Source organism: Pongo pygmaeus, chromosome 1, assembly GCF_028885625.2.
Source record: "Pongo pygmaeus isolate AG05252 chromosome 1, NHGRI_mPonPyg2-v2.0_pri, whole genome shotgun sequence".
In the NCBI taxonomy this organism is placed as follows: Eukaryota; Metazoa; Chordata; class Mammalia; order Primates; family Hominidae; genus Pongo; species Pongo pygmaeus.
This window is the reverse complement of record NC_072373.2, coordinates 154,250,008-154,274,305: the sequence shown is the minus strand read 5'-3', so window position 1 is coordinate 154,274,305 and position 24,298 is coordinate 154,250,008. Positions and strand designations below refer to the sequence as shown.

Below are 24,298 nucleotides of genomic sequence, written 5' to 3'. Positions count from 1 at the left end.
TAAAAGTCTAATCTGTACCCAAATGACATATGATTAATCCTCATGTTTAAAGAGTATGTTACTGTAAACCAGAATTTTCTTAATCTGTACTGACAGTTAATTATAGCAGTACTTATATGGATGAAGTGCAGCAAGCAAAGCAAGAATTAGTTTTTAAATGTGAGGTTAATGAACTGAACTCTTGGTATCTGAAAACCTGTCATAATGCTTATGAAATGGGGCATAATATTTCCATATAGACATGCAGAGAATGATTCAGTTTTTTTAGCTATAATTATTTCTAATTTTTTTCCCTTCTCATTCTCCTTCAAATTCTAGCTGAAAAATTTGATAGATGCTTCCCCAGAATAATTTTACATGTGTGATATTTCACACAGTTGACTTTCTTAAAACTATGTTTTCCTTTTACTCAGTTGGGCTAGTCTTTCCAAGTTATCCATTTATCTCTTTGGCTATTTCTCCTCAACTGTCTTTCACTGGCTCCTCTTCCTCTGCCCTCAACATCTAAGTAAGTGTGCATGGCCTTTAGACCAATTTTATTCGACTATTCCCAGGCAATTTCATTTATGATCATAACTTCAATTCCTGTCCATTTATTTATTTCAACAAATATTGAATGCATACTATATGCCAGGAACTGTTTTAGGTGCTTGGGATATATCAGGAAACAAAACAAAGATCCCTACAATCTTGCTTATATTATAGTGAATGATTAACAACAATATAGGATGAACATAGTAAACAACTAAATTTTATGTTAGAAGGTGATGAGTGCTTGGAAAAAAGAATAAGTAGAGCAGAATAAGAAGTATGGATATGCTGTGGGCTGGTACGTCAGGGCATTTTTAAATATTAAATAAGATGATGGAAGAGTACATTATTGGAAGACAACATTTGAACAAAGACCAGAAGGAGGTGCGGAAGTTAACCATTTGGATATTTCAGGGCCCTATGGCAGGAGACTGTGCCTGGAGTGATGAAGGAGGAATAAGGGAACAAGTGCAGCTGAAAGAGGATAGAGGTAATGGGATACCATGTTATTTAGAGTCTTATGGATCACTGTAAGAACTTCACCTTTTACTCTAAACCAAAAGGACAAGCCATTGGAGGTTTTGAGTAGAAGAGTAATGTGATCTGCCCTTTGTTGAGAATTTGTTACAGAAGGAAGGAAATCACTTAGCTTGGAACATAGTAGTGGAGACAGCCAGATGCTGTATATTATTTGCAGGTAGAACCAACAGATATCCCAACATAGATGTGAGATATAAGAGAAACATTAAGGACGGCACTGTTTATCTAGCCATGTACTGTACATCTCTAACTCAATATCCATTAGGCAGTGCAAACTCATATGTCCACAACTGATTTTATAGGTTTTTTAAAATATTTTATCTCGATAAGTTTGTGGTATGACCATTTTGGTGGGCTGAATAATGGCCCCTCAGTATGGCAAATAGGATTTTGCAGATATGATTAAGATCTTGAGGTGGGAAATCAACTAGGTGTGCCCAGTATAATTGCAAGAGTCCTTATAAGTGCAGAGAATGTTGGAAGCAGAGTCAATGAATAAGATATGATTACAGTGCTAGCTTTGAAGATGAAGAGGCTATCAGCCAAGGAACGTAGATGGCCTCTGAAAGCTGGCAAAGCAAGAAAACAGATTCTTCCCTAGAGCCTCCATAAGGGACTGGACCTACTAACAATTTGATTTAGCTCTATAAGATTCATTTTGGACTTTTGAACTCCAGAACTATAAGAACTAAACTATAAATTTGTGTTGTTTTAAGCCACTAAGTTTGTGGCAATTTGTTGCAGCAGCAACAGGAAACTAATACAACTTTGAAGCACTCTCAAAATTTAGAAATCTGAAGATTAACTCTTTCTTCTCTTAGATCCTCCAATTCTGATCACTTACTGTGTCTTGTAATTCTGTCTAAAAATCTCTCTCCTTTCTCCCACTGCTACTGTTTTAGTTTAAGTTCTCATAATTTACCTGGACAGTTGTAGTATCAAAGGGCGACCAGAGGTTGGGAGGAATGTTGGTAGAGGAGAATTAGTTCTCCCCTCAAAACCATTATAAATACACATGTAAACTAAGTACATATACTGTGCATGCTATGCAAATTCAGCCTCAGGGATCTGCTCTAACCACCCCCCTTTAAAAAATTAGATCACTTTCCCCCCAACTCTTCCCACATGGAACATTGTACTTGGAGTGCTTGAGTAGTCTAATTGGTTTCCCTGCCCTAGCTGCAGCCTGTTTTCCCAAAATCCAGTCTTCAAATGGGGCAGATGAATCTTTTTAATTCTACAAGTTGACCTTCACTGGCCAGGCATTACCCATGGTGTAAATTTCATGTTCCTCACTCTGGCCTACAAAGTCCTTCATTCTTTCAATTCCAGTCTTCATTTCTCTTACTACATGATTCCTATCTCACTCTCTAGCTATTACTAAACTGCTTGTAGTCATTGGATACAACGATGTTGTTTGTATCGCCCTTAGTTTCAGTCATCCTCCTTCTATCTAGATTACATGTCTTCAAGGGAAAGAAAGAAGAAACTCTTTGTTATCTTTTAAAAATAAGTTTAAGACATCACCTATTCTACTGAGCCTTCTCAGATACCTACTCCTCCCTAATGGTGTTAACAATTTTCTTCTCTGCTCTCTCTGCCTGTACATGCTTCTATTTTTGTACCTAGAGTGTGGCTATAATTGCTGTTTACATTTATGACTCACTTACTAGTATATGAGCTCTCTAAAATCAGGAAATATGTCTACTTTGTCTTTGTATCCCCAATAAATAACGTAATGTCTGGCACTTAGAAAATGCTTAATATTTATTATTGTTATTTGAATGGAATGACATCTCCCTTTAGCCACCTACAATCTGTCACACTGTGGCATTTAGATGTTTTTTGCAGATTTGTGGTGAAAATGAACAAACTTAGGTTTCTTCCCCTTGTTAATTCTATCTCCTCTCCTCCAGGGAGATATAATAGGGAAATTATCAAATTAGAGTGTAAACAAGGGAGGATGACCAAAGAATGATGTTGTCGAAGTAAAGAACAACAGATAATAGGAAATTTGGGGTATTCATTATGAGGACATAATAGATGTGTTCAAATACTTGAGAAGTTTTCTTGTAGAAAAGAGAGTTAGCAGACTGATCTTTATAGCTGCTTGGGCAGGGTTGGAGAAATGCAAGACTTCAGTGCAGTACAGGAAAGAAGAATCAAATAAAGCTGCTTCAAAATTCACTTACTCATTCAACAGAATCTTGATTGAGCAGTTGCTATGTATCTGACATAGTTCTACACTATCCGTGAGGATAGATAGTGAGCAAACCAATGAAAAAGGAACAACAGTAAATAAACAGGTCAGTGATCAGCAGGTGCAGGGAATTAAAGTAAAATACTGTAAAGACTGTGAGTGGCTTCTTTAGATTGTGTGAGTAGGAAAGGCCTCTTTGAGAAGATGGTATTTATACTGTGACCTAGCTGATGAGGAGGAAGGTCCAAGTGAATAAATTTTCAGGCAGAGGGAACAGTATTATGAGGCCTTATGGCAGGAATGAACTTGAAGATGTTCAAGAAACAGAAAGGTCTTTGTGGCTGGAATATAGTGTTCAAAAGGGAGAGTAATGCAAGATGGGGCTTGGGAGAAATACAGAGGGATCTTTCATGTAGGATTTTTATTTTTATTTATTTATTTATTTATTTATTTATTTATTTATTTTTTTTTTTTTCTTTTGAGACGGAGTCTCGCTCTGTCACCGAGGCTGGAGTGCAGTGGCGCGACCTCGGCTCACTGCAAGCTCTGCCTTCCAGGTTCACGCCATTCTCCTGCCTCAGCCTTCCAAGTAGCTGGGACTACAGGCGCCCGCCACTGCGCCCAGCTAATTTTTCTTTTGTATTTTTAGTAGAGACGGGGTTTCACCGTGGTCTCGATCTCCTGACCTCATGATCTGCTCGCCTCAGCCTCCCAAAGTGCTGGGATTACAGGCGTGAGCCACCGCGCCCGGCTTCATGTAGGGTTTTTAAAAAAGGGGTATTGTTTGAATTTTATACCCCTTGTATAAAATCACTGTAGTGGAAAAACTGGAGGATTTTAACTATGGTTGATATGAGCCATTTTGTATTTTTAAAAGGTCACTCAGGCTTCTGAGTCAATAACAGATTATAGGAGTTGAGAGGGAAGAGTGGAAGCTGGATGACTCTTTAAGAGTCTATTGCAGTTTTCTATGCAAGAGGTGATGGTGAGTTCACCTAGATTTGAAACGGAACAGATGAAGGAGATGAAAAGAAATAGAAATGATTGGGATATGTTTTGGAGATAACAGGACTTACTGATGTGTTGAAGCAAAGGAAAGAATCAAGAATAAATCCTAGATTTCTGCCTTGAGCCACATGGTAGAGAAACAGGTGCTGTTAATCGGGGGTTGGGAGGAAATCTGGGGAAGGAGAAGGTTGGCAGAGACGGGGGTGAGTTAGATCAGTATTCTGATTTGTTTCTATTCAGTTTGAGATGCCATGTGGCAATGTCAATTAACTAAATATAGAAAGAGTTCAGAGCTCAGAGGCAAAGTCAACACTGGGGATAAAGATTTGAGAGTCATTGGCATATACATCATATTTAAAGTCATGTGACTATATTTATATATTATATATATTCAAATATTTAGTTATATATAACTAGTTATATTTATTTAGTTATGTAACTATTATATGACTAGTTATATTTATATATTTATATAACTAGTTATATTTATATTTAGTTATATATAAAACATATATAACTATATATAACATGTATATATATAACTATATATAAATATAAATATATGTAAATATAAATATATATATATATAAAAAACACTAGGAAAAACAAGGACCCCAAGGCAAAGAAACGGTTTACCTAAGGAAATAGTTAACTCACTACTACTAGAATTGTTTAAGAAGAGACCAGTGAGCATCAACCAGTTGCTGTCCAGGGTAAAGGTCTGCTAATGAATTCTTAGGCTCCACACAAATTTAAAATTCTATGATTCTGAGAGGTCCAAATGATGTTGCAATCAGTAGAACTGGCCTGTAATGGGTTTTACCTTGTGGATGCATCTAAGTTGAAATTTATTAATTTTAAACCTGTCTTAAGACAGTTGTTAATGGCACCCTGTCATGTTCCACTGTGTTTCTCTTTGTTTCATTTTCCTTCCAGCTTTCTCCTCTCTGCTTCCATTTTTAATTTTTAAAAATTTATTATCTCTCCCTCTGTTTGACTCAATTTTTCTTTCCCATGGACCTTCCAGGGCTATAGACAGGCACTATGTAGCCCAGCTAGTGACAGTCAGCTTTAGAAGATTTGCTGATCTCTGCTGTAGTTACAAATATAATGGTTACTTAAAACACAAAGTACTATTTGGTAGTTTTGTTTATTGTTGTTTCCAAACTACAGCTATCAGTTCATGTACTTTAGTAATCATTAAGTAATGAAATCCAGTGGTTCTCCAATACCATAGGATGCACAATCAAGAAAAAACTCTGCTTTAGGCAGAAACTAAATTGGTTTAGTCTCTAACTGATCTTGTCCATTTTGTTTTTCATTGCATACATGCATTTATATTGCACCTAGTACAGACTTGCATACATAGTAATGTGATTAATAAATATTTTGTTGAATGAATGAACACATGAATGTTTTATTCAGACGAATATCTAAAAGCAAAGAATAAATTAAAGTTAGTGCAAACTAGGTAACTTTAAAATCTACATTATGGGCTCTACAAAGAGGATACGTTGGAGATTTTATTTTCATAAGATCCTCAGTAGTATGCGTTAGGTAGATTGACATGTGAACACTATAAAAATTTGGTTCTATTATCGATAGCATCAGGTACTTGACCTTCATTGTGCTCAAATTTGGAGAATTTGGAGTCCAATTTATCAATGTTTAACACACAAATAGGGAACTATTGTGTTTAATAAGTATTACTATGTGAAGATGTGTGCATATTCCCAATTGTACTTTGAAAGTCAGCTTATAAACATATATAAATATAAAACCTTAGGATTCTCAGAAATAGGAGATCATAGTATTACACAACATAGTGTCTTTGTTTAGTTAGAGAAACATGTTGTTTAGCACTAACATGTAAGCTGTGTAGAGCAGAATCACTAATGATTTATTGGTACATAATAATTTACATATAAATAAAAGTGGAATACATAATAAAAGAGTGAAGGAGTGAACAACTGGTCAAGCAATTAGGTGAGCATTCCTTACTTCACATATAGCCACTATACATGTTAATTTTAGAAAAAAGAAGCACTCTACTCTCCTAAAGATAAATTTTCTTGTTCTATAGTGAAAACATATGAAATTATTACCTCCATATCAGTGCCAGGTTACAACTTCTGTCTTGAACATAGTCTTTTGTCTTCTTGAGAAGCAATTCCACAAAGTCAGGATTACCTTTTCTGGCAAAAACCCAGTACAGAATTGTATTCACACATATTTCAGTAAAGTCGAGGTTAAAACTTACTTCAAAACGGTATCCTGATTTTTCCACAAATGCAATGTAATCTGTGAGTAGTGCGTCAAAACCATCCAAGTCCACATACCTCAGAATTTTTGCCAGTGATCTGTAAATCCTTGGTTCGTAACAGTGATATCCCCACTGACCCAAAAACTGTAGGGAGGGTCTTTTAACAATTTTGTCAAGGAGATTGCAGAATATATTGCTTCTTGGACAAGAAGTCTTACGACATAATTTAGTAGATTTACTCATTGTTACTTATAGCAGCAGTGTAGAAATAAAATCAGAGATAAGCATACTGTAATCCTCCAGTTACATATTTTGACAATGTGGCAGGCTTTACTCCACAAACAGAAGTGCCCTTTAAACTGTAACCAGAAAAAATAAATATTACCATAAAGTACTGGATGACATCACAATAGGTGGAGATTCCTCCACAATAGGTAGAGGTCACCAGCATAGGTCAGAGGGGATATTGTATGTAACTGGTGACATTTGAAAGAGACATATTGGACAGAAATGGCATACGTGAAAGCTAAGATACAATATATTTAATTTTTTAAGAATTCAGTTCAAGGTAGTCTGCCTGGTCTCTCAAGTTCTGCATGTTTCTTCAGTAGACTAAATAATAGTAATAAACAGATTGATTATCCCTTGTAGGCTATTATGTAAGCAGACAATGATTGCTAGAGTGAATAAATTCAAGTGTTGTTCTCATGTTCTGCATGAATACTGTATGCTCTCACTTAATCCTCATCGATTATTTCCCCTATCTTATAGTTGAGGAAATTGAGGCTTACACAGATAAGTTTTTTGTTGTTTTTTGTTTTTTGAGACAGGGTCTCACCCTGTCACCCAGGCTGGAGTGCAGTGGTACGATTATGGCTCAGTGCAGCCTTGACCTCCTGGGCTCAAGCCTTCTCTCACCTCAGCTTCCCAAACAACTGGGACTACAGGCATGCACCGCCATGCCCGGCTAATTTTTGTGTTTTTTGTAGAAACAGAGTTATGCCATGTTGGCCAGGCTGGTCTTGAACTCCCAAGCTCAAGTGATCTCCCTGCCTCAGCCTCCCAAAGTGCTAGGATTACAGGCTTGAGGCACTGTGCCTGACTGAGGCTTACATAGGTTAAGTAACTTGCCAATATATTCATTCCCAAAGAGAAAGAATGTCATACAATATTAACCAAAATTTAAAGACTTTGTTTTAGATTTTTGTCGTTGAGACGGTGTCTCACTCTTGCCTTGGCTGGAGTGCAATGGTGCAATCTCGGCTTACTACAACCTCCGCCTCCCAGATTCAAGCAATTCTCCTGCCTCAGCCTCCTGAGTAGCTGGGATTACAGGTGCGCACCACCACGCCCGGATAATTTTTGTATTTTAGTAGAGATGGGGTTTCACCATATTGGCCAGGCTGGCCTCGAACTCCTGACCTTGTCATCTGCCTGCCTTGGCCTCCCAAAGTGTTGAGATTTCAGGCATGAGCCATCGCATCCAACCTTTTTTTAGAATTTTAAATTTTACAGAAATTATTCCTCTGTAAACCAGGCAGAATGTATACAATTTGGGCGTTAAAGGTACTTCAAGCTTGATATGGTGTCCTTGCCCCACTACAATAAAGGGGAAAGATGTTATGGTTGTTTTTATCATTATTCTGTAGTTATTGTTTCAGCCACCTTTTTATACCATTCACAGAGTGATCAGTCTTAACAACCTTGGGTGTATGTGTTAGCGTTTTTAAAGGTAATTAAATATATTCTTTTTCCTTTGGCATATTTTTATTTAAATCATGTGAATGATGTCTCTTTAGTAAGAAAAAATTATTACTTTAGATTTACTATAATATACATCTACTAATATTGCATTTTATTTTGTAAACTCTAAACTGTCATTTCCCAGCTGGACAACCTAATTAAACTAACTACATATTGTCATCTTTCTGAAAACCAAGTTTGGTCGTTTTCTTTCACTTTTTCTGTTTTATTTTTTTTGGCCCCAAAAATACTTTTTAAATTAAACTATTTTACTGATTTCCTAATACAATACATAAAACTTATAAAAAATTGAAACATTTTAGAGCCAGCAACAATTCCTCCCTGAGATAATCATACTAACACTTTTATGTATAGCCTTTCAAATGTTTTTGCTTATGTGTGTATAAAATTTTCTTTTTTTAAAAAGAATATAGATACCTAATCTGACAAAAATGTGTCATTCTTATACAAACAAGATAACATTACACATATCTTGCTCTATGAGTTACTTTTTATTTCTATAACAATGTAGTATTATTACCTTTGTATGACCATATATGGTCATACATGCTAACTCTATGTCCTACTTGTTACATATCAGGTACTGTTTTAAGTGCTTTATATATTAACTCCTTTAATTCTTACTTCACAGATAAGGAAGCTGAGATGTAGAGCTGAAGTGTCTTGCCCAAGATCATTTGTCTAGTAAGTGATAAAGCTGGAATTTGAACCCAAAGAGAATAGGGCTAGAGGCTTTCTCTCTACTCTCCCCTGGTTCTCCAAAGTGAGCTACCTTTCCATTTCTATGGCTAGTTTATGAAATACAGTTATGAAACAAGAGCTCTACAGTTATATGTCAAAAAGCAGAAGATAGATAGTAGGCTAATCCTGCTTTTGGAAAAAAGTGTTCAGAATATACATTAAAGTAATACTAATGTAAATCTGTGGATATGAAAAATTGAGTGATTTTTTTCTCATTTTTCTTTGTACTTTCTTGATAATTTGAATATCAGTGTGTATTTTTTGATTATGAGAAACAAGTCATGCTCACTTTGAAAATAATAACTACAACATAGTAAGTCAAAGCTGTTGCTGCATTAGTTCTTTAAAATTTTTAAAACGTTGGCCGGGCACAGTGGCTCACGCCTGTAATCCTAGCATTTTGGGAGGTCAAGACGGGCCTTGAACTTGAGGTCAGCAGTTTGAGAACAGCCTGGCCAACATGATGAAACCCTGTCTCTATCAAAAATACAAAAGAATTAGCCGGGTGTGGTGGTATATGCCTGTAATCCCAGCTACTTGGGAGGCTGAGGCAGGAGAATTGCTTGAACCTGGGATGCAGAGGTTGCAGTGAGCCAAGATCGTGCCATTGCACTCCAGCCCGGGTGACAGAGTGAGTAAGACTCTGTTTTAAAAAAATATATATTTTTAAAGTTATTTTCACTGCTAATGTAAACATCAAAAATATATATAGTAGACAACCTACTAATTAATAACACTAGCTAACATGTATTGGGTTCTTGAGTACTTACATTGTACTAGGTGAGTGCTTTATATGCTTTTTTTCTCTTTTAATCATCATAATTTTTTTTTATTTTACCCATTTTATGGTTGAGGAATCTAAGGTTTAGATTGGTTAAGCCACTTGCCCAAGGTCATACAGCTAGTGAGTGGCAGTGATTTGAACCAAAGCTGAATCCACAGTTCATGTTCTTTGCGTTCAGCTGCCTTCAAACTTTGGTATAGCTGTAACATCTGTGCTAGAGTATATCTTATACATTTCATATTTGTAGAAAGCCCTCAGTAAAATAATTAGAAATCTAATGGCACTGAAATATATTCCGTGCTTTAATAAATGTCCTGACTTAAAGAAAGAAAAATGTTACATACATGTTTCATACATTATATGCTAATAATTGAGAAATAATGAGTTTCAACTAAATATCTTACCTGGTCTTTTCAGTACTTAAGATTACATAACCTAAACATAGATTGAATGTTGGCCTTTATGTGTTGTAAGTAGGCCAAAAGCTGTATAGGTCCCAAATGCTGCCTGAAATTTCTACTCACTTATTCTTTTAGGTTAGGGCATTTCAGACCTAGGTGTTATACTTGAAATCATTATTACTAACTAATGCTTGAAGAAATTTGTTTTTATTATATTCCTAAGCCTATGACCTGGCTCGGCCCAGCTACATTTTGTTAATAAGAGGGAAGCATATCAGGAAAATCTGAGTGCAATGGTTTAGGAATTGGGAAAGTATAAAAGGTGTAGCACAACAGCACTAGACAACTGAGGTAGTCACCTACCTAAGGAGAGATGCCAAGGACAAAGTTGGCCAGCTAAGCACTTTCTCCAGAAATGGGATTTATAGGTAAGTCATACATGAGTGACATGTTTGTATAGTCTCAGCAAACTACAAAACAAATGTCAGTAGATAGGAATGACTTTGATGGATTCAGTAGTACAGTTGTTACATAATTATATAAAATTAAGCTTGTAAAAGTTCTATTCTATCTACTCTATAAAGTTTATACAGATTGAGCATCCCTAATCTGAAAATCCAAAATCCAAAATGCTCCAAGATTTGAAACTTTTGTGGCTCTGATATGACATCAAAAGTGGAAAATTCCACACCTGACATGTTTGCTTTCTGATGATTCAATGTACACAAACTTCGTTTCATGCATAAAATTATTTTAATATTGTATAAATTTATCATTAGGCTATATATATAAAATGTATATGGAACATAAATGAATTTCATGTTTAAACTTGAATCTCATTCCCAAGATATCTCATTGTGTATATGTATGCAAAAATTCCAAAATTTGAAACAAATTCAAAATCTGAAACACTCTGGTCCCAAGCATTTTGGATCAGGATACTCAGCCTGTATTAGCCCTTTTACCAGGCTTTGCCATTCTCAATACCATTCATTTCTAGTATTGATTCGTGTATTTAAAAGAAAATACAAAGCAAAAATATATTTGAGAGAAGAGGAATTTCCTAATTTTTGAAGTATGGGTAGGATCAGTGTGTATTTCCAAAGGCAGAGTGTCCATGTCCATGCCCATGTACATATTATACGATGCCTTGAATATATTTTAATACCTCAGTGTCAGCTTTACAAAATATCTTAAGATACATGGCAAACTGGACTTTTACTATTCTATTCATGAATTGAGATAACCCTCAGGAAATACTTAGACTCATAATCTTGGTTCCCTTAGAACTTTGGCTTGCAGAGAGCTGCAACTGGTAGACTTGTCTCCACCTCACAGTATCTACTCAAATTTATAACACAATCTTTAAACTTAATTTTAACTCAGTTTTTGAGTTAGGCTATTTTAAGACATAGCCTTGTCCAACTTTTATGTAAGTTTTCCTTGGGACCATGTCTACCCCTCAGGCTAGTCAGTTGTGGCTAAAAAAGGCAGAAACCACAAAATATCTAGTATTACAGTTAAATTTTAAAAATAAACACACAGGTGACTCATAATGAGCGTATTGGAAATACGATTACTTGCAGAAAATCCTAAGAACATAACGCTTTAAAAACAAAATCAAAGGTCTAATCTTTTTAATTTATACTTAACAGTCTCACCATGCTAGATGTCCTAGGATTATGAATACCTAAAAGCTATTAACAGATTCTTTTATTGTTTGTCACTCTTCTATTGAGCTATGCAAGGTTCTTTGAGATAAACACATTTAAGGTAGAAAATATCATCAGAAGTACGTTAAAATCCAGATTTCACTTTATGTGTGGAAATCATGTGGTATTTTACCCAAGTAAGAATGTAAGGTTCTTACCTTCTCTCTTCCTCAGGAGAATATCACCTCGGCCACTTAGGTGTCATTTTTCCCCTTATCTTGTATTGTGATCAAAGAAACACATAACATAAAATCTCCCCCCTTAACAAACTTTTCAGTGTAAGCAAATATCTAGAACTTTTTCATTTTGCATGACAAAAACTGTATGCTCATTGATTAGAAACTCCCCATTCTTCCGTCCCCACAGCCCCTGGCAATCATCATTTTACTTTCTGCTTCGTTGAGTTTGACTGCTTTAGCTACCTCCCCCCATGCAGCATTTCTTCTTCTCTGACTGGCTTATATTACTTAGTATAATGCCCTCGAGGTTCTTTTATGTTGTGGCATATGGCAGGATTTACTTCTTTTATAAGGCTGAATAATATTCTGTAGTATGTATGTAGCACATTTTCTTTATCCATTCATCTGTAGGTGGATATTTAGGTTGTTTCCACCTCTTGACTATTGTAGATAATGCTGCCACAAACATGGAGTGGAAATATCTCATTGAGATCCTCTTTTCAATTCTTTTATATAAATACCCAGAAGTGGAACTGCTGGATCATATGGTACTACTCTTTTTAATTTTTTGAATCATTTTAAATCAATCAATGATTTTAAGTGTTAAAATTACCCCTCTATTTGAATAATCATTTTACCATCCTGTTCTATTTTAATATATGAATCTTCAGTTTGAGTATTGCATCATATAGATAGAGATTTAGAATCTATTCAGTCAAAGGAAGCTTGTGATATAAATTTTAATTCTTTCATCAATCATCGTGCCCAGCCCTCCTTACTGTTTTCTGTGATGGCTGCACAATTTTACATTTCTACCAATAGTGCACAAAGGCTCCAGTTTCTTTACATTCTCAGCAATGTTTGTTGTTTTCTGTTTTTTTGTGTGTGTTTTATTTTGTTTTTTATATAATGGCCCATCATAACAGGTATGAGGTGATAGCTCATTGTGTTTTTGAGCCTCTTAACTGATTTCTGGATATCTAACAAAGATGAAGCACATAACATAGTAATCAGTATTTTAGGGAATTCAAGCATAAAATTATTAGAATCTATCACTCAACCAGTTGTCAATTGACAGCTGACATTTGAGAGACAGAAAGATCTAAGGGACAAAATAATTATACATTTCTATAGCTTATCCTAACATTTCTGCAGTCTTAGATTATCATGAATTAGTTTCCAGATATTTTGTTAAGCCACTGTCATGTGGCTCCTTTTAATAATGGACACTAACTAGTATAGTCAATTTTTAAATGAGTTATAATGTACATGCTATAAAATTCACTCTTTTAAAGTGTAATGAGCAAAGTTTTAACCAGAGTTTTATAAAAATCTCCAATTTTTTTTTTCTTTTGAGATACAGTCTTGCTCTGTCACCCAGGCTGGAGTGCAGTGGCATGATCTTGGCTCCCTGCAACCTTCACATCCCGGGTTCAAGAGATTCTCCTGTCTCAGCCTCCTGAGTAGCTGAGACTACAGGCGTGTGCCACTACACCCAGTAAATTTTTGCACCATGTTGGCCAGATTGGTCTCCAACTCCTGACCTCAGGCGATCCACTCACCTCAGCCCCCTAAAGTGCTGAGATTACAAGCGTGAGCCATCACGCCCGGCCAAAAATCTCCAGACTTTTAAATTAATGTGTCTTCTATTATTTGATTCCCTTCCATCTCCTAGAAAAAAAGGTTTAATATTTATTAATAATTCAATGAAGGTATTTCTGTAATCAGCTTAGACAACATTACCCAAGTACATATTTTTGCAATAAAACTGAGTAACTTGAAAATATTGGCAGTTGTCAAGAATTACTTCGGGACACAGAACATTTTTTATAGCCTCTATGCTCCTGTGTCAGTAACACAATTGATTTTAAGTGTTAAAATTACCCCGTTACTTGAATAATCATTTTACCATCCTGTTCTATTTTAATATATGAATAATCAGTTTGAGCATTGCATCATATAGATAGAGATTTAGAATCTATTCAGTCAAAGGAAGCTTGTGATGTAAATTTTAATTCTTTCATCCATCATCATTCTGCTTTAGGTTTTAAACTTTGTAAATTGGCTTTTACAATCAGTTTACATATATATGTGTGTGTGTATAGATGTACAGTCAAGCATCGCTTAACAATAGGGACAGATTCTGATAAATGCATTGTTAGGCTATATCATTGTTGTATGAATATCATACAGTGTACTTACAAAAACCTCAATGGTTTAGCCTACTATACACCTAAGCTATATGGTATAGCTTATTACCCCAAGGCTACAAACCTGTACAGCATGCTAAATAGTGTGGGCAATTATAACACAATGGTAAATGTTTTTGTATCTAAACATAGAAAAGACACAGTAAAAACAGTATAAAAGGGCCAGGCGTGGTGGCTCATGCCTGTAATCCCAGCACTTTGGGAGGCTGAGGCGGGTGGATCACGAGGCCAGGAGATCGAGACCATCCTGACTAACATGGTGAAACCCCCTCTCTACTAAAAATACAAAAAATTAGCCAGGCATGGTGGCGGGCGCCTGTAGTCCCAGCTACTGGGAAGGCTGAGGCAGGAGAAAGACGTGAACCCTGGAGGCGGAGCTTGCAGTGAGCCAAGATTGCTCCACTGCACTCCAGCCTAGGCAACAGAGAGAGGCTCCGTCTCAAAAAAAAAAAAAAAAAGTATAAAAGATTTTTTTAAATGGTATACCTGTTAAGGCACTTACCATCAATGGAGCTTGCAGGACTGAAATTTGCTTTGGGTGAGACAATCAGTCAGTTGTGAGTGAATATGAACCTAGGACATAATTGTACACTATTGCAGACTTTATAAACACTGTACAAATTAACTATACTAAATTTATTTAAAATTTTATTTTCTTCAGTAATAAATTCATCTTAATATAACTTTAAAAAATAAAAAAAAATTTGTGGATACATAGTAGGTTATATTTATGGGGTACATAATATGTTTTGATGCAGGCATGCAATGTGAAATAAGCACGTCATAGAGAATGATGCACAATGTGAAATAAGCACATCATGGAGTATTCATTCCCTCAACCATTAATCTTTTGAGTTGCAAACAATCCAATTACATTTTTAAGTTATTTTAAAATATACAATTATTATTGACTATAGTCACTTTATTGTAGTATCAAATAGTAGGTCTTATTCATTCTTTCTATGGTTTTGCACCCATTAACCATACCCACCTCCCCACCAACCACCCCACTGCCATTCCAGCTTCTGGTAATCATCCTTCCACTCTCTGTGTCCATGAGTTCAGTTGATTTGATTTTTTAGTTCCCACAAATAAGTGAGAACATGTGGTGTTTGTCTTTCTTTGCCTGGCTTATTTCACATAACATGGTGATCTCCAGTTCCACACGTGTTGCAAATAACTGGATCTCATTCTTTTTATGGCTCCACTGTGTATATGTACAACATTTTCGTTATCCATTCACCTATTAATGGACACACCTGTTTCCAAATCTTAGCTATTGTAAATAGTGGTGCAATAAACCTGGGTGTGCAGATATCTCTTTATTATACTGATTTCCTTTCTTTTTTTGTTATTAATATACTTTAAGATCTAGGGTACATGTGCACAATGTGCAGGTTTATTACATATGTATACACGTGCCATGTTGGTGTGCAGCACCCGTTAACTCGTCATTTATATTAGGTATATCTCCTAATGCTATCCCTCCCCCAGCCCTCCACCGCAGGACAGGCCCTGGTGTGTGATGTTCCCCTTCCTGTGTCGAAGTGTTCTCATCATTCGTTTCCCACCTATGAGTGAGAACATGCGGTGTTTGGTTTTCTGTCCTTGCAATAATTTGCTGAGAATGATGGTTTCCAGCTTCATCCATGTCCCTACAAAGGACATGAACTCATCCTTTTTTATGGCTGCATAGTATTCCATGGTGTGTATGTGTCTCACATTTTCTTTTTTTTTTTTAATTTTTATCAACACTTTATTCTCACAAACAGCAAACCTTAAGATAAGTGAACAGCTTGCTAATGTAGTGTGTCCAGATACTGTTGAATAGTGGACATCTTTTTTTTTTTTAATTTTGTTATTATTATACTTTAAGTTTTAGGGTACATGTGCACAATGTGCAGGTTAGTTACATATGTATACATGTGCCATGCTGGTGTGCTGCACCCATTAACTTGTCATTTAGCATTAGGTATATCTCCTAATGCTATCCCTCCCCCCTCCCCCCACCCCACAACAGTCCCCAGTGTGTGATGTTCCCCTTCCTGTGTCCATGTGTTCTCATTGTTCAATTCCCACCTATGAGTGAGAACATGCGGTGTTTGGTTTTTTGTCCTTGCGATAGTTTACTGAGAATGATGACTTCCAGTTTCATCCATGTCCCTACAAAGGACATGAACTCATCCTTTTTTATGGCTGCATAGTATTCCATGGTGTATATTATGTGCCATATTTTCTTAATCCAGTCTATCATTGTTGGACATTTGGGTCAGTTCCAAGTCTTTGCTATTGTGAATAGTGCCACTATAAACATACGTGTGCATGTGTCTTTATAGCAGCATGATTTATAATCCTTTGAGTATATACCCAGTAATGGGATGGCTGGGTCAAAAGGTATTTAAAGTTCTAGATCCTTGAGGAATCGCCACACTGTCTTCCACAATGGTTGAACTAGTTTACAGTCCCACCAACAGTGTAAAAGTGTTCCTATTTCTCCACATCTTCTCCAGCACCTGTTGTTTCCTGACTTTTTAATGATTGCCATTCTAACTGGTGTGAGATGGTATCTCATTTTGGTTTTGATTTGCATTTCTCTGATGGCCATTGATGATGAGCATTTTTTCATGTGTCTGTTGGCTGCATAAATGTCTTCTTTTGAGAATGTCTGTTCATATCCTTTGCCAACTTTTTGATGGGGTTGTTTGTTATTTTCTTGTGAATTTGTTTGAGTTCTTTGTAGATTCTGGATATTAGCCCTTTGTCAGATGAGTAGATTGCAAAAATTTTCTCCCATTCTGTAGGTTGCCTGTTCACTGTGATGGTAGTTTCTTTTGCGTGGAGAAGCTCTTTAGTTTAATTAGATCCCATTTGTCAATTTTGGCTTTTGTTGCCATTGCTTTTGGTGTTTTAGACATGAAGTCCTTGCCCATGCCTATGTCCGGAATGGCATTGCCTAGGTTTTCTTCTAGGGTTTTTATGGTTTTAGGTGTAACATTTAAGTCTATAATTCATCTTGAATTAATTTTTGTACAAGGTGTAAGGAAGGGATCCAGTTTCAGCTTTCTACATATGGCTAGCCAGTTTTCCCAGCACCATTTATTAAATAGGGAATCCTTTCCCCATTTCTTGTTTTTGTCAGGTTTGTCGAAGATCGGATGGTTGTAGATGTGTGGTGTTATTTCTGAGGCCTTTATTCTGTTCCATTTGTCTATATCTCTGTTTTGTTACCAGTACCATGCTGTTTTGATTACTATAGCCTTGTAGTATAGTTTGAAGTCAGGTAGCGTGATGCCTCCATCTTTGTTCTTTTGGCTTAGGCTTGTCTTGGAAATGCAGGCCCTTTTTTGGTTCCATATGAACTTTAAAGTAGTTTTTTCCAATTCTGTGAAGAAAGTCATTGGTAGCTTAAAGGGGATGGCGTTGAATCTATAAATTACCTTGGGCAGTATGGCCATTTTCACAATACTGATTCTTCCTATCCGTGAGCATGGAATGTTCTTCCATTGTTTGTGTCTTCTTTTATTTCATTGAGCAGTGGTTTGTAGTTCTCCTTGAAGAGGTCCTTCACATCCCTTGTAAGTTGGATTCCTAGGTATTTTATTCTCTTCGAAGCAATTGTTAATGGGAGTTCACTCATGATTTGGCTCTCTGTCTGTTATTGGTGTATAAGAATGCTTGTGATTTTTGCACATTGATTTTGTATCCTGAGAACTTGCTGAAGTTGCTTATCAGCTTAAGGAAATTTTGGGCCGAGACGATGGGGCTTTCTAAATATACAGTCATGTCATCTGCAAACAGGAACAATTTGACTTCCTCTTTTCCTAATTGAATACCCTTTATTTCTTTCTCCTGCCTGATTGCCCTGGCCAGAGCTTCCAACACTATGTTGAATAGGAGGAGTGAGAGAGGGCATCCCTGTCTTGTGCCAGTTTTCAAAGGGAATGCTTCCAGTTTTGGCCCATTCAGTATGATATTGGCTGTGGGTTTGTCATAAATAGCTCTTATTATTTTGAGATACATCCCATCAATACCTAATTTATTGAGAGTTTTTAGCATGAAGGGTTGTTGAATTTTGTCAAAGGCCTTTTCTGCATCTATTGAGATAATCATGTGGATTTGGCTTTGATTCTGTTTATATGCTGGATTACATTTATTGATTTGCGTATGTTGAACCAGCCTTGCATCCCAGGGATGAAGCCCACTTGATCATGATGGATAAGCTTTTTGATGTGCTGCTGGATTCAGTTTTCCAGTATTTTATTGAGGATTTTTCCATCGATGTTCATCAGGGATATTGGTCTAAAATTCTCTTTTTTTGTTGTGTCTCTGTCAGCCTTTGGTATCAGGATGATGCTGGCCTCATAAAATGAATTAGGGAGGATTCCCTCTTTTTCTATTGATCGGAATAGTTTCTGAAGGAATGGTACCAGCTCCTCCTTGTACCTCTCTGGTAGAATTCGGCTGTAAATCTGTCTGGTCCTGGACTTTTTTTGGGTGGTAGGCTATTAATTATTGCCTCAATTTTAGAGCCTGTTATTGGTCTATTCAGGGATTCAACTTCTTCCTGTTTTAGTCTTGGGAGGGTGTATGTGTCCAGGAATTTATCCATTTCTTCTAGATTTTCTAGTTTATTTGCATAGAGGTGTTTATAGTATTCTCTGATGGCAGTTTGTATTTCTGTGGGATCAGTGGTGATATCCCCTTTACCTTTTTTTATTGCGTCTATTTGATTCTCTCTTTTCTTCTTTATTAGTCTTGCTAGCGGTCTATCAATTTTGTTGATCTTTTCAAAAAAGCAACTCCTGGATTCATTGATTTTTTGAAGGGTTTTTTGTGTCTCTATCTCCTTCAGTTCTGCTCTGATCTTAGTTATTTCTTGCCTTCTGCTAGGTTTTGAATGTGTTTGCTCTTGCTTCTCTAGTTCTTTTAATTGTGATGTTAGGGTATCAATTTTAGATCTTTCCTGCTTTCCCCTGTGGACATTTAGTGCTATAAATTTCCTTCTACACACTGCTTTGAATGTGTCCCAGAGATTCTGGTGTGTTGTGTCTTTGTTCTTGTTGGTTTCAAAGAACATCTTTATTTCTGCCTTCATTTTGTTATGTACCCAGTAGTCACTCAGGAGCAGTTTGTTCAGTTTCCATATAGTTGAGCAGTTTTTCTAGTTTGATTGCACTGTGGTCTGAGAGTCAGTTTGTTATAATTTCTGTTCTTTTACATTTGCTGAGGAGTGCTTTACTTCCAACTTATGTGGTCAATTTTGGAATAAGTGCAATGTGGTGCTGAGAAGAATGTACTTTCTGTTGATTTGGGGTGGAGAGTTCTGTAGATGTCTATTAGGTCCACTTGGTGCAGAGCTGAGTTCAATTCCTGGATATCCTTGTTAACTTGCTGTCTCATTGATCTGTCTAATATTGACAGTGGGGTGTTAAAGTCTCTCATTATTATTGTGTGGGAGTCTAGGTCTCTTTGTAGGTCTCTGAGGACTTTCTCTATGAATCTGGGTGCTCCTGTATTGGGTGCATATATATTTAGGATAGTTAGCTCTTCTTGTTGAATTGATCCCTTTACTATTATGTAAGGGCCTTCTTTGTCTCTTTTGATCTTTGTTGGTTTAAAGTCTGTTTTATCAGAGACTAGGATTGCAACCCCTGCCTTTTTTTGTGTTCCATTTGCTTGGCAGATCTTCCTCCATCCCTTTATTTTGAGCCTATGTGTGTCTCTGCACGTGAGAAGGGTCTCCTGAATACAGCACACTGATGGGTCTTGACTCTTTATCCAATTTGCCAGTCTGTGTCTTTTAAGTAGAGCATTTAGCCCATTTACATTTAAGGTTAATATTGTTATGTGTGAATTTGATCCTGTCATTATGATGTTAGCTGGTTATTTTGCTCATTAGTTGATGCAGTTTCTTCCTAGCCTTGATGGTCTTTACAATTTGGCATGTTTTTGCAGTGGCTGGTATCGGTTGTTCCTTTCCATGTTTAGTGCTTCCTTCAGGAGCTCTTGTAGGGCACGCCTGGTGGTGACAAAATCTCTCAGCGTTTGCTTGTCTGTAAAGCGTTTTATTTCTCCTTCACTTATGAAGCTTAGTTTGGCTGGATATGAAATTCTGGATTGAAAATTCTTTTCTTTAAGAATGTTGAATACTCGTCCCCACTCTCTTGTGGCTTGTAGAGTTTCTGCCAAAGATCCGCTGTTAGTCTGATGGGCTTCCCTCTGTGGGTAACCTGACCTTTCTCTCTGGCTGCCCATAACATTTTTTCCTTCATTTCAACTTTGGTGAATCTGACAATTGTGTGTCTTGGAGTTGCTCTTCTCGAGGAGTGTCTTTGTGGCATTCTGTGTATTTCTTGAATTTGAATGTTGGCCTGCCTTGCTAGGTTGTGGAAGTTCTCCTGGATAATATCCTGCAGAGTGTTTTCCAACTTGGTTCCATTCTCCCCGTCACTTTCAGGTACACCAATCAGACGTAGATTTGGTCTTTTCACATAGTCCCATATTTCTTGGAGGCTTTCTTCGTTTCTTTTTACTCTTTTTTCTCTAAACTTCTCTTCTTGCTTCATTTCATTCATTTGATCTTCAATCACTGATACCCTTTCTTCCAGCTGGTCGAATCGGCTACTGAAGCTTGTGCATTCATCACGTAGTTCTCGTGCCATGGTTTTCAGCTCCATTAGGTCACTTAAGGACTTCTCTACACTGGTTATTCTAGTTAGCCATTCGTCTAATCTTTTTTCAAGATTTTTAGCTTCTTTGTGATGGATTCAAACTTCCTCCTTTAGCTCAGAGAAGTTTGATCATCTGAAGCCTTCTTCTCTCAACTCGTTGAAGTCATTCTCCATCCAGCTTTGTTCCGTTGCTGGCGAGGAGCTGCGTTCCTTTGGAGGGGGAGAGTTGCTCTGATTTTTCGAATTTTCAGCTTTTCTGCTCTGTTTTTTTCCCCATCTTTGTGGTTTTATCTACCTTTGGTCTTTGATGATGGTGACGTACAGATGGAGTTTTGGTGTGGATGTCCTTTCTGTTTGTTAGTTTTCCTTCTAACAGTCAGGACCTTCAGCTGCAGGTCTGTTGGAGTTTGCTGGAGGTCCATTCCAGACCCTGTTTGCCTGGGTATCAGCAGCGGAGGCTGCAGAACAGAGAATATTGTTGAACAGCAAATGTTGCTGCCTGATCATTCCTCCGGAAGCTTTGTCTCAGAGGGCTACCCGGCCATGTGAGGTGTCAGTCTGCCCCTGCTGGAGGGTGCCTCCCAGTTAGGCTACTCAGGTGTCAGGGATCCACTTGAATAGGCAGTCTGTCCGTTCTAAGATCACAAACTCCTTGCTGGGAGAACCACTACTCTCTTCAAAGCTGTCAGACAGGGACATTTAAGTCTGCAAAGGTTTCTGCTGCCTTTTGTTTGGCTATGCCCTGCCCCCAGAGGTGGAATCTACAGAGGCAGGCAGGCCTCCTTGAGCTGCAGTGGGCTCCACCCAGTTCTAGGTTCCTAGCCTGCTTTGTTTACCTACTCAAGCCACAACAATGGTGGGTGCCCCTCCCTCAGCCTCACTGCTGCCTTGCAGTTCGATCTCAGACTGCTGTGCTAGCAATGAGTGAGGCTTTGTGGGCGTGGGACCCTCCGATCCAGGTGTGGGATATAATCTCCTGGTGTGCTGTTTGCTAAGACCATTGGAAAAGCTCAGTATTAGGGTGGGAGTGTCCCGATTTTCCAGGTGCCGTCCGTCACCGCTTCCCTTGGCTAGGAAAGGGAATTCCTTGACCCCTTGTGCTTCCCAGGTGAGGTGATGCCTTGCCCTGCTTCGGCTCATGCTCGGTGGGCTGCACCCACTATCCTCCCCACACTGTCCGACAATCCCCAGTGAGATGAACCCAGTACCTCAGTTGGAAATGCATGAATCACCCATCTTCTTCATCGGTCATGCTGGGAGCTGTAGACTGGAGCTGTTCCTATTCGGCCATCTTGGATGATTTCCTTTCTTTTGGGTATATATCCAGCAGTAGGATTGCTGGAACACATAGTAGCCCAACTTTTAGTTTTTTGAAGAATCTCCAATCTGTTCTCCATAGTGGTTGTGCTAATTTACATTCTCGCCAACAGTGTACAAGGGTTCCCGTTTCTCCACATCCTTGCCAGCATTTGTTATTACCTGTCTTTTGGATACAAGCCATTTTAATAGAGGTGAGATGATATCTCATTGTGGTTTTGATTTGCGTTTCTCTGATGGTCAGTGATGTTGCACACGTTTTTCTTTGCCTGTTTGCCTTTGGTATGTCTTCTTTTGAGAAATGTCTATTCAAATCTTTTGCCCATGTTTTGATCGGATTATTAGATTTTTTTCTATAGAGTTGTTTGAGCTCCTGATATATTCTTGTTATTAATCCCTTGTCAGAGGGGTAGTTTGCAAATATTTTCTCCCATTCCATGAGTGGTCTCTTCACTTTCTTGGTTCTATCCTTTGCTGTGCAGAAGCTTTTTAACTTGATGTGACCTCATTTGTTCCTGTTTGCTTTGGTTGCCCAGACCAATATCCTGGAGAATTTCCCTAATTTTTTCTGGGTTTGTTTCTGGGTTCTCTATTCTGTTCTATTGGTCTATGTGTTGGATTTTTTGTTTTTGTTTTTGCCAGTACCATGCTGTTTTGGTTACTATAGCTCTATAGTATAATTTGAAGTCAGGAATGTGATTCTTCCATTTTTTTCTTTTTGCTTAGGATAGCTTTGGCTATTCTGGGTATTTTGTGTTTCCATATAAATTTTAGGATTGCTTTTTCTGTCTCTGTGAAGAATGTCATTGGTATTTTGTTAGAGATTGCATTGAATCTGTAGATTGCTTTGTGTAGTTAAGGCATTTTAACAATATTGATTCTTGCAATCCGTGAACTTGGAATTTTTTTTTCATTTTTGATGTCCTCTTCAATTTCCTTCATCAATGTTTTATAGTTTTCATTATAGAGGTCTTTCTCTTCTTTGGTCAAGGTAATTCCTAGGTTTTAAATTTTATGTGTTGTTATTGCAAATGGGATTACTTTTTAAATTACTTTTCTACATTCTTCACTGTTGGCATATAGAAATGCTATTGAGTTTTTTATGTGGATTTTGTATTTATCAGTTCTAGTAGTTTTCCTGTGGAGTGTAGGGTTTTCCAAATATAAGATTATATCATCAGCAAACAAGGATAATTTGACTTCTTCCTATCCAATTTGGATGCCTTTTATATTTTTCTCTTGTCTGATTGCTCTAGCTAGGACTTCCAGTACTATGTTGAGTAACAGTGGTGTCAGTGGGCATTCTTCTCATGTTCCATATCTTAGAGGAAAGGCTTTCAACTTTTCCCCATAGAGGTACTGCCTTGATGGTCTTGGACAAGATCTAGGAGAATTCTCTGGATTACCAGGCAGATACTCTTGTTCCCTTCCTTTACTTTCTCTCCAACATACAGAGTCTCTTTCTCTCTCTGTTCTGAGCCACCTAAAGCTAGGGATGGAGTGGCATAAACACACTGCGGTCAATACCTCTGTGATTGCACTGGGTAAGACCTGAAGCTAGCACAGAGCTGGTTCTTGTCCAGGGCCTTCCCTGTTTACTGCCTATGTTCACTCAAGGCCCTGGGGCTCTACAATCAGCAAGTGGAAAAGCCAGGCCAGCCTGTGTCCTTCCCTTTAGGGCAGTGAGGTCCCCCAGGCCCCAGGTGGGTTCAGAAGTGTTGTCCGGGAGTCAGAGACTAGAGTCAAAAACCTTAGAAGTCTACCTGGTATTCTATTATATTGTGGCTGAGCTGGCACTCAACCCACATGACACAGTCCTTCCCACTCTTTCTTACCCTTTCCAAAGGCAGAGGAGCCCCACCCTGCTACCACAGGCTGTGAGGAATAATGCCAGACTACAACTGATGTTCCCTTAAGGCTCAAGGTCTCTTAAGTCAGCTGTGTGAATGCTCCCTGGCCTGGGACTCACCCTTAGTG

The 24,298-nt window shown here is 37.6% G+C and overlaps 1 protein-coding gene and 1 long non-coding RNA gene across 6 annotated transcripts in view; one reads left to right on the top strand and one right to left on the bottom strand.

Moving 5' to 3' along the window:
- Nucleotides 1–24,298, bottom strand: part of ASB17 (ankyrin repeat and SOCS box containing 17) — a 52,321-nt gene that overhangs the window by 6,755 nt on the left and 21,268 nt on the right. The window contains exons 3-5 of one of the 5 annotated variants that reach the window (XM_054448670.2): nt 14,836–14,906; nt 13,686–13,794; nt 6,385–6,901 (exon numbers count right to left, since the gene is read on the bottom strand). In XM_054448670.2, coding sequence (XP_054304645.1) covers nt 6,385–6,785 — 401 coding nt within the window. In that variant the 5' untranslated portion in view covers nt 6,786–6,901; nt 13,686–13,794; nt 14,836–14,906. Of the gene's footprint in view, nt 1–6,384; nt 7,145–13,685; nt 13,795–14,835; nt 14,907–24,298 lie in introns of those variants that run through there. The other 4 variants (XM_054448684.2, XM_054448660.2, XM_054448679.1 and 1 more) reach the window with 4 other exon arrangements.
- LOC134738508 (uncharacterized) overlaps nt 7,005–24,298 on the top strand; it is a 158,708-nt gene continuing 141,414 nt past the window's right edge. Inside the window, exons 1-3 of the long non-coding RNA XR_010124233.1 lie at nt 7,005–7,110; nt 8,227–8,274; nt 8,938–8,990. This is a non-coding gene — a long non-coding RNA (uncharacterized LOC134738508). The remainder of the gene's footprint in view (nt 7,111–8,226; nt 8,275–8,937; nt 8,991–24,298) is intronic.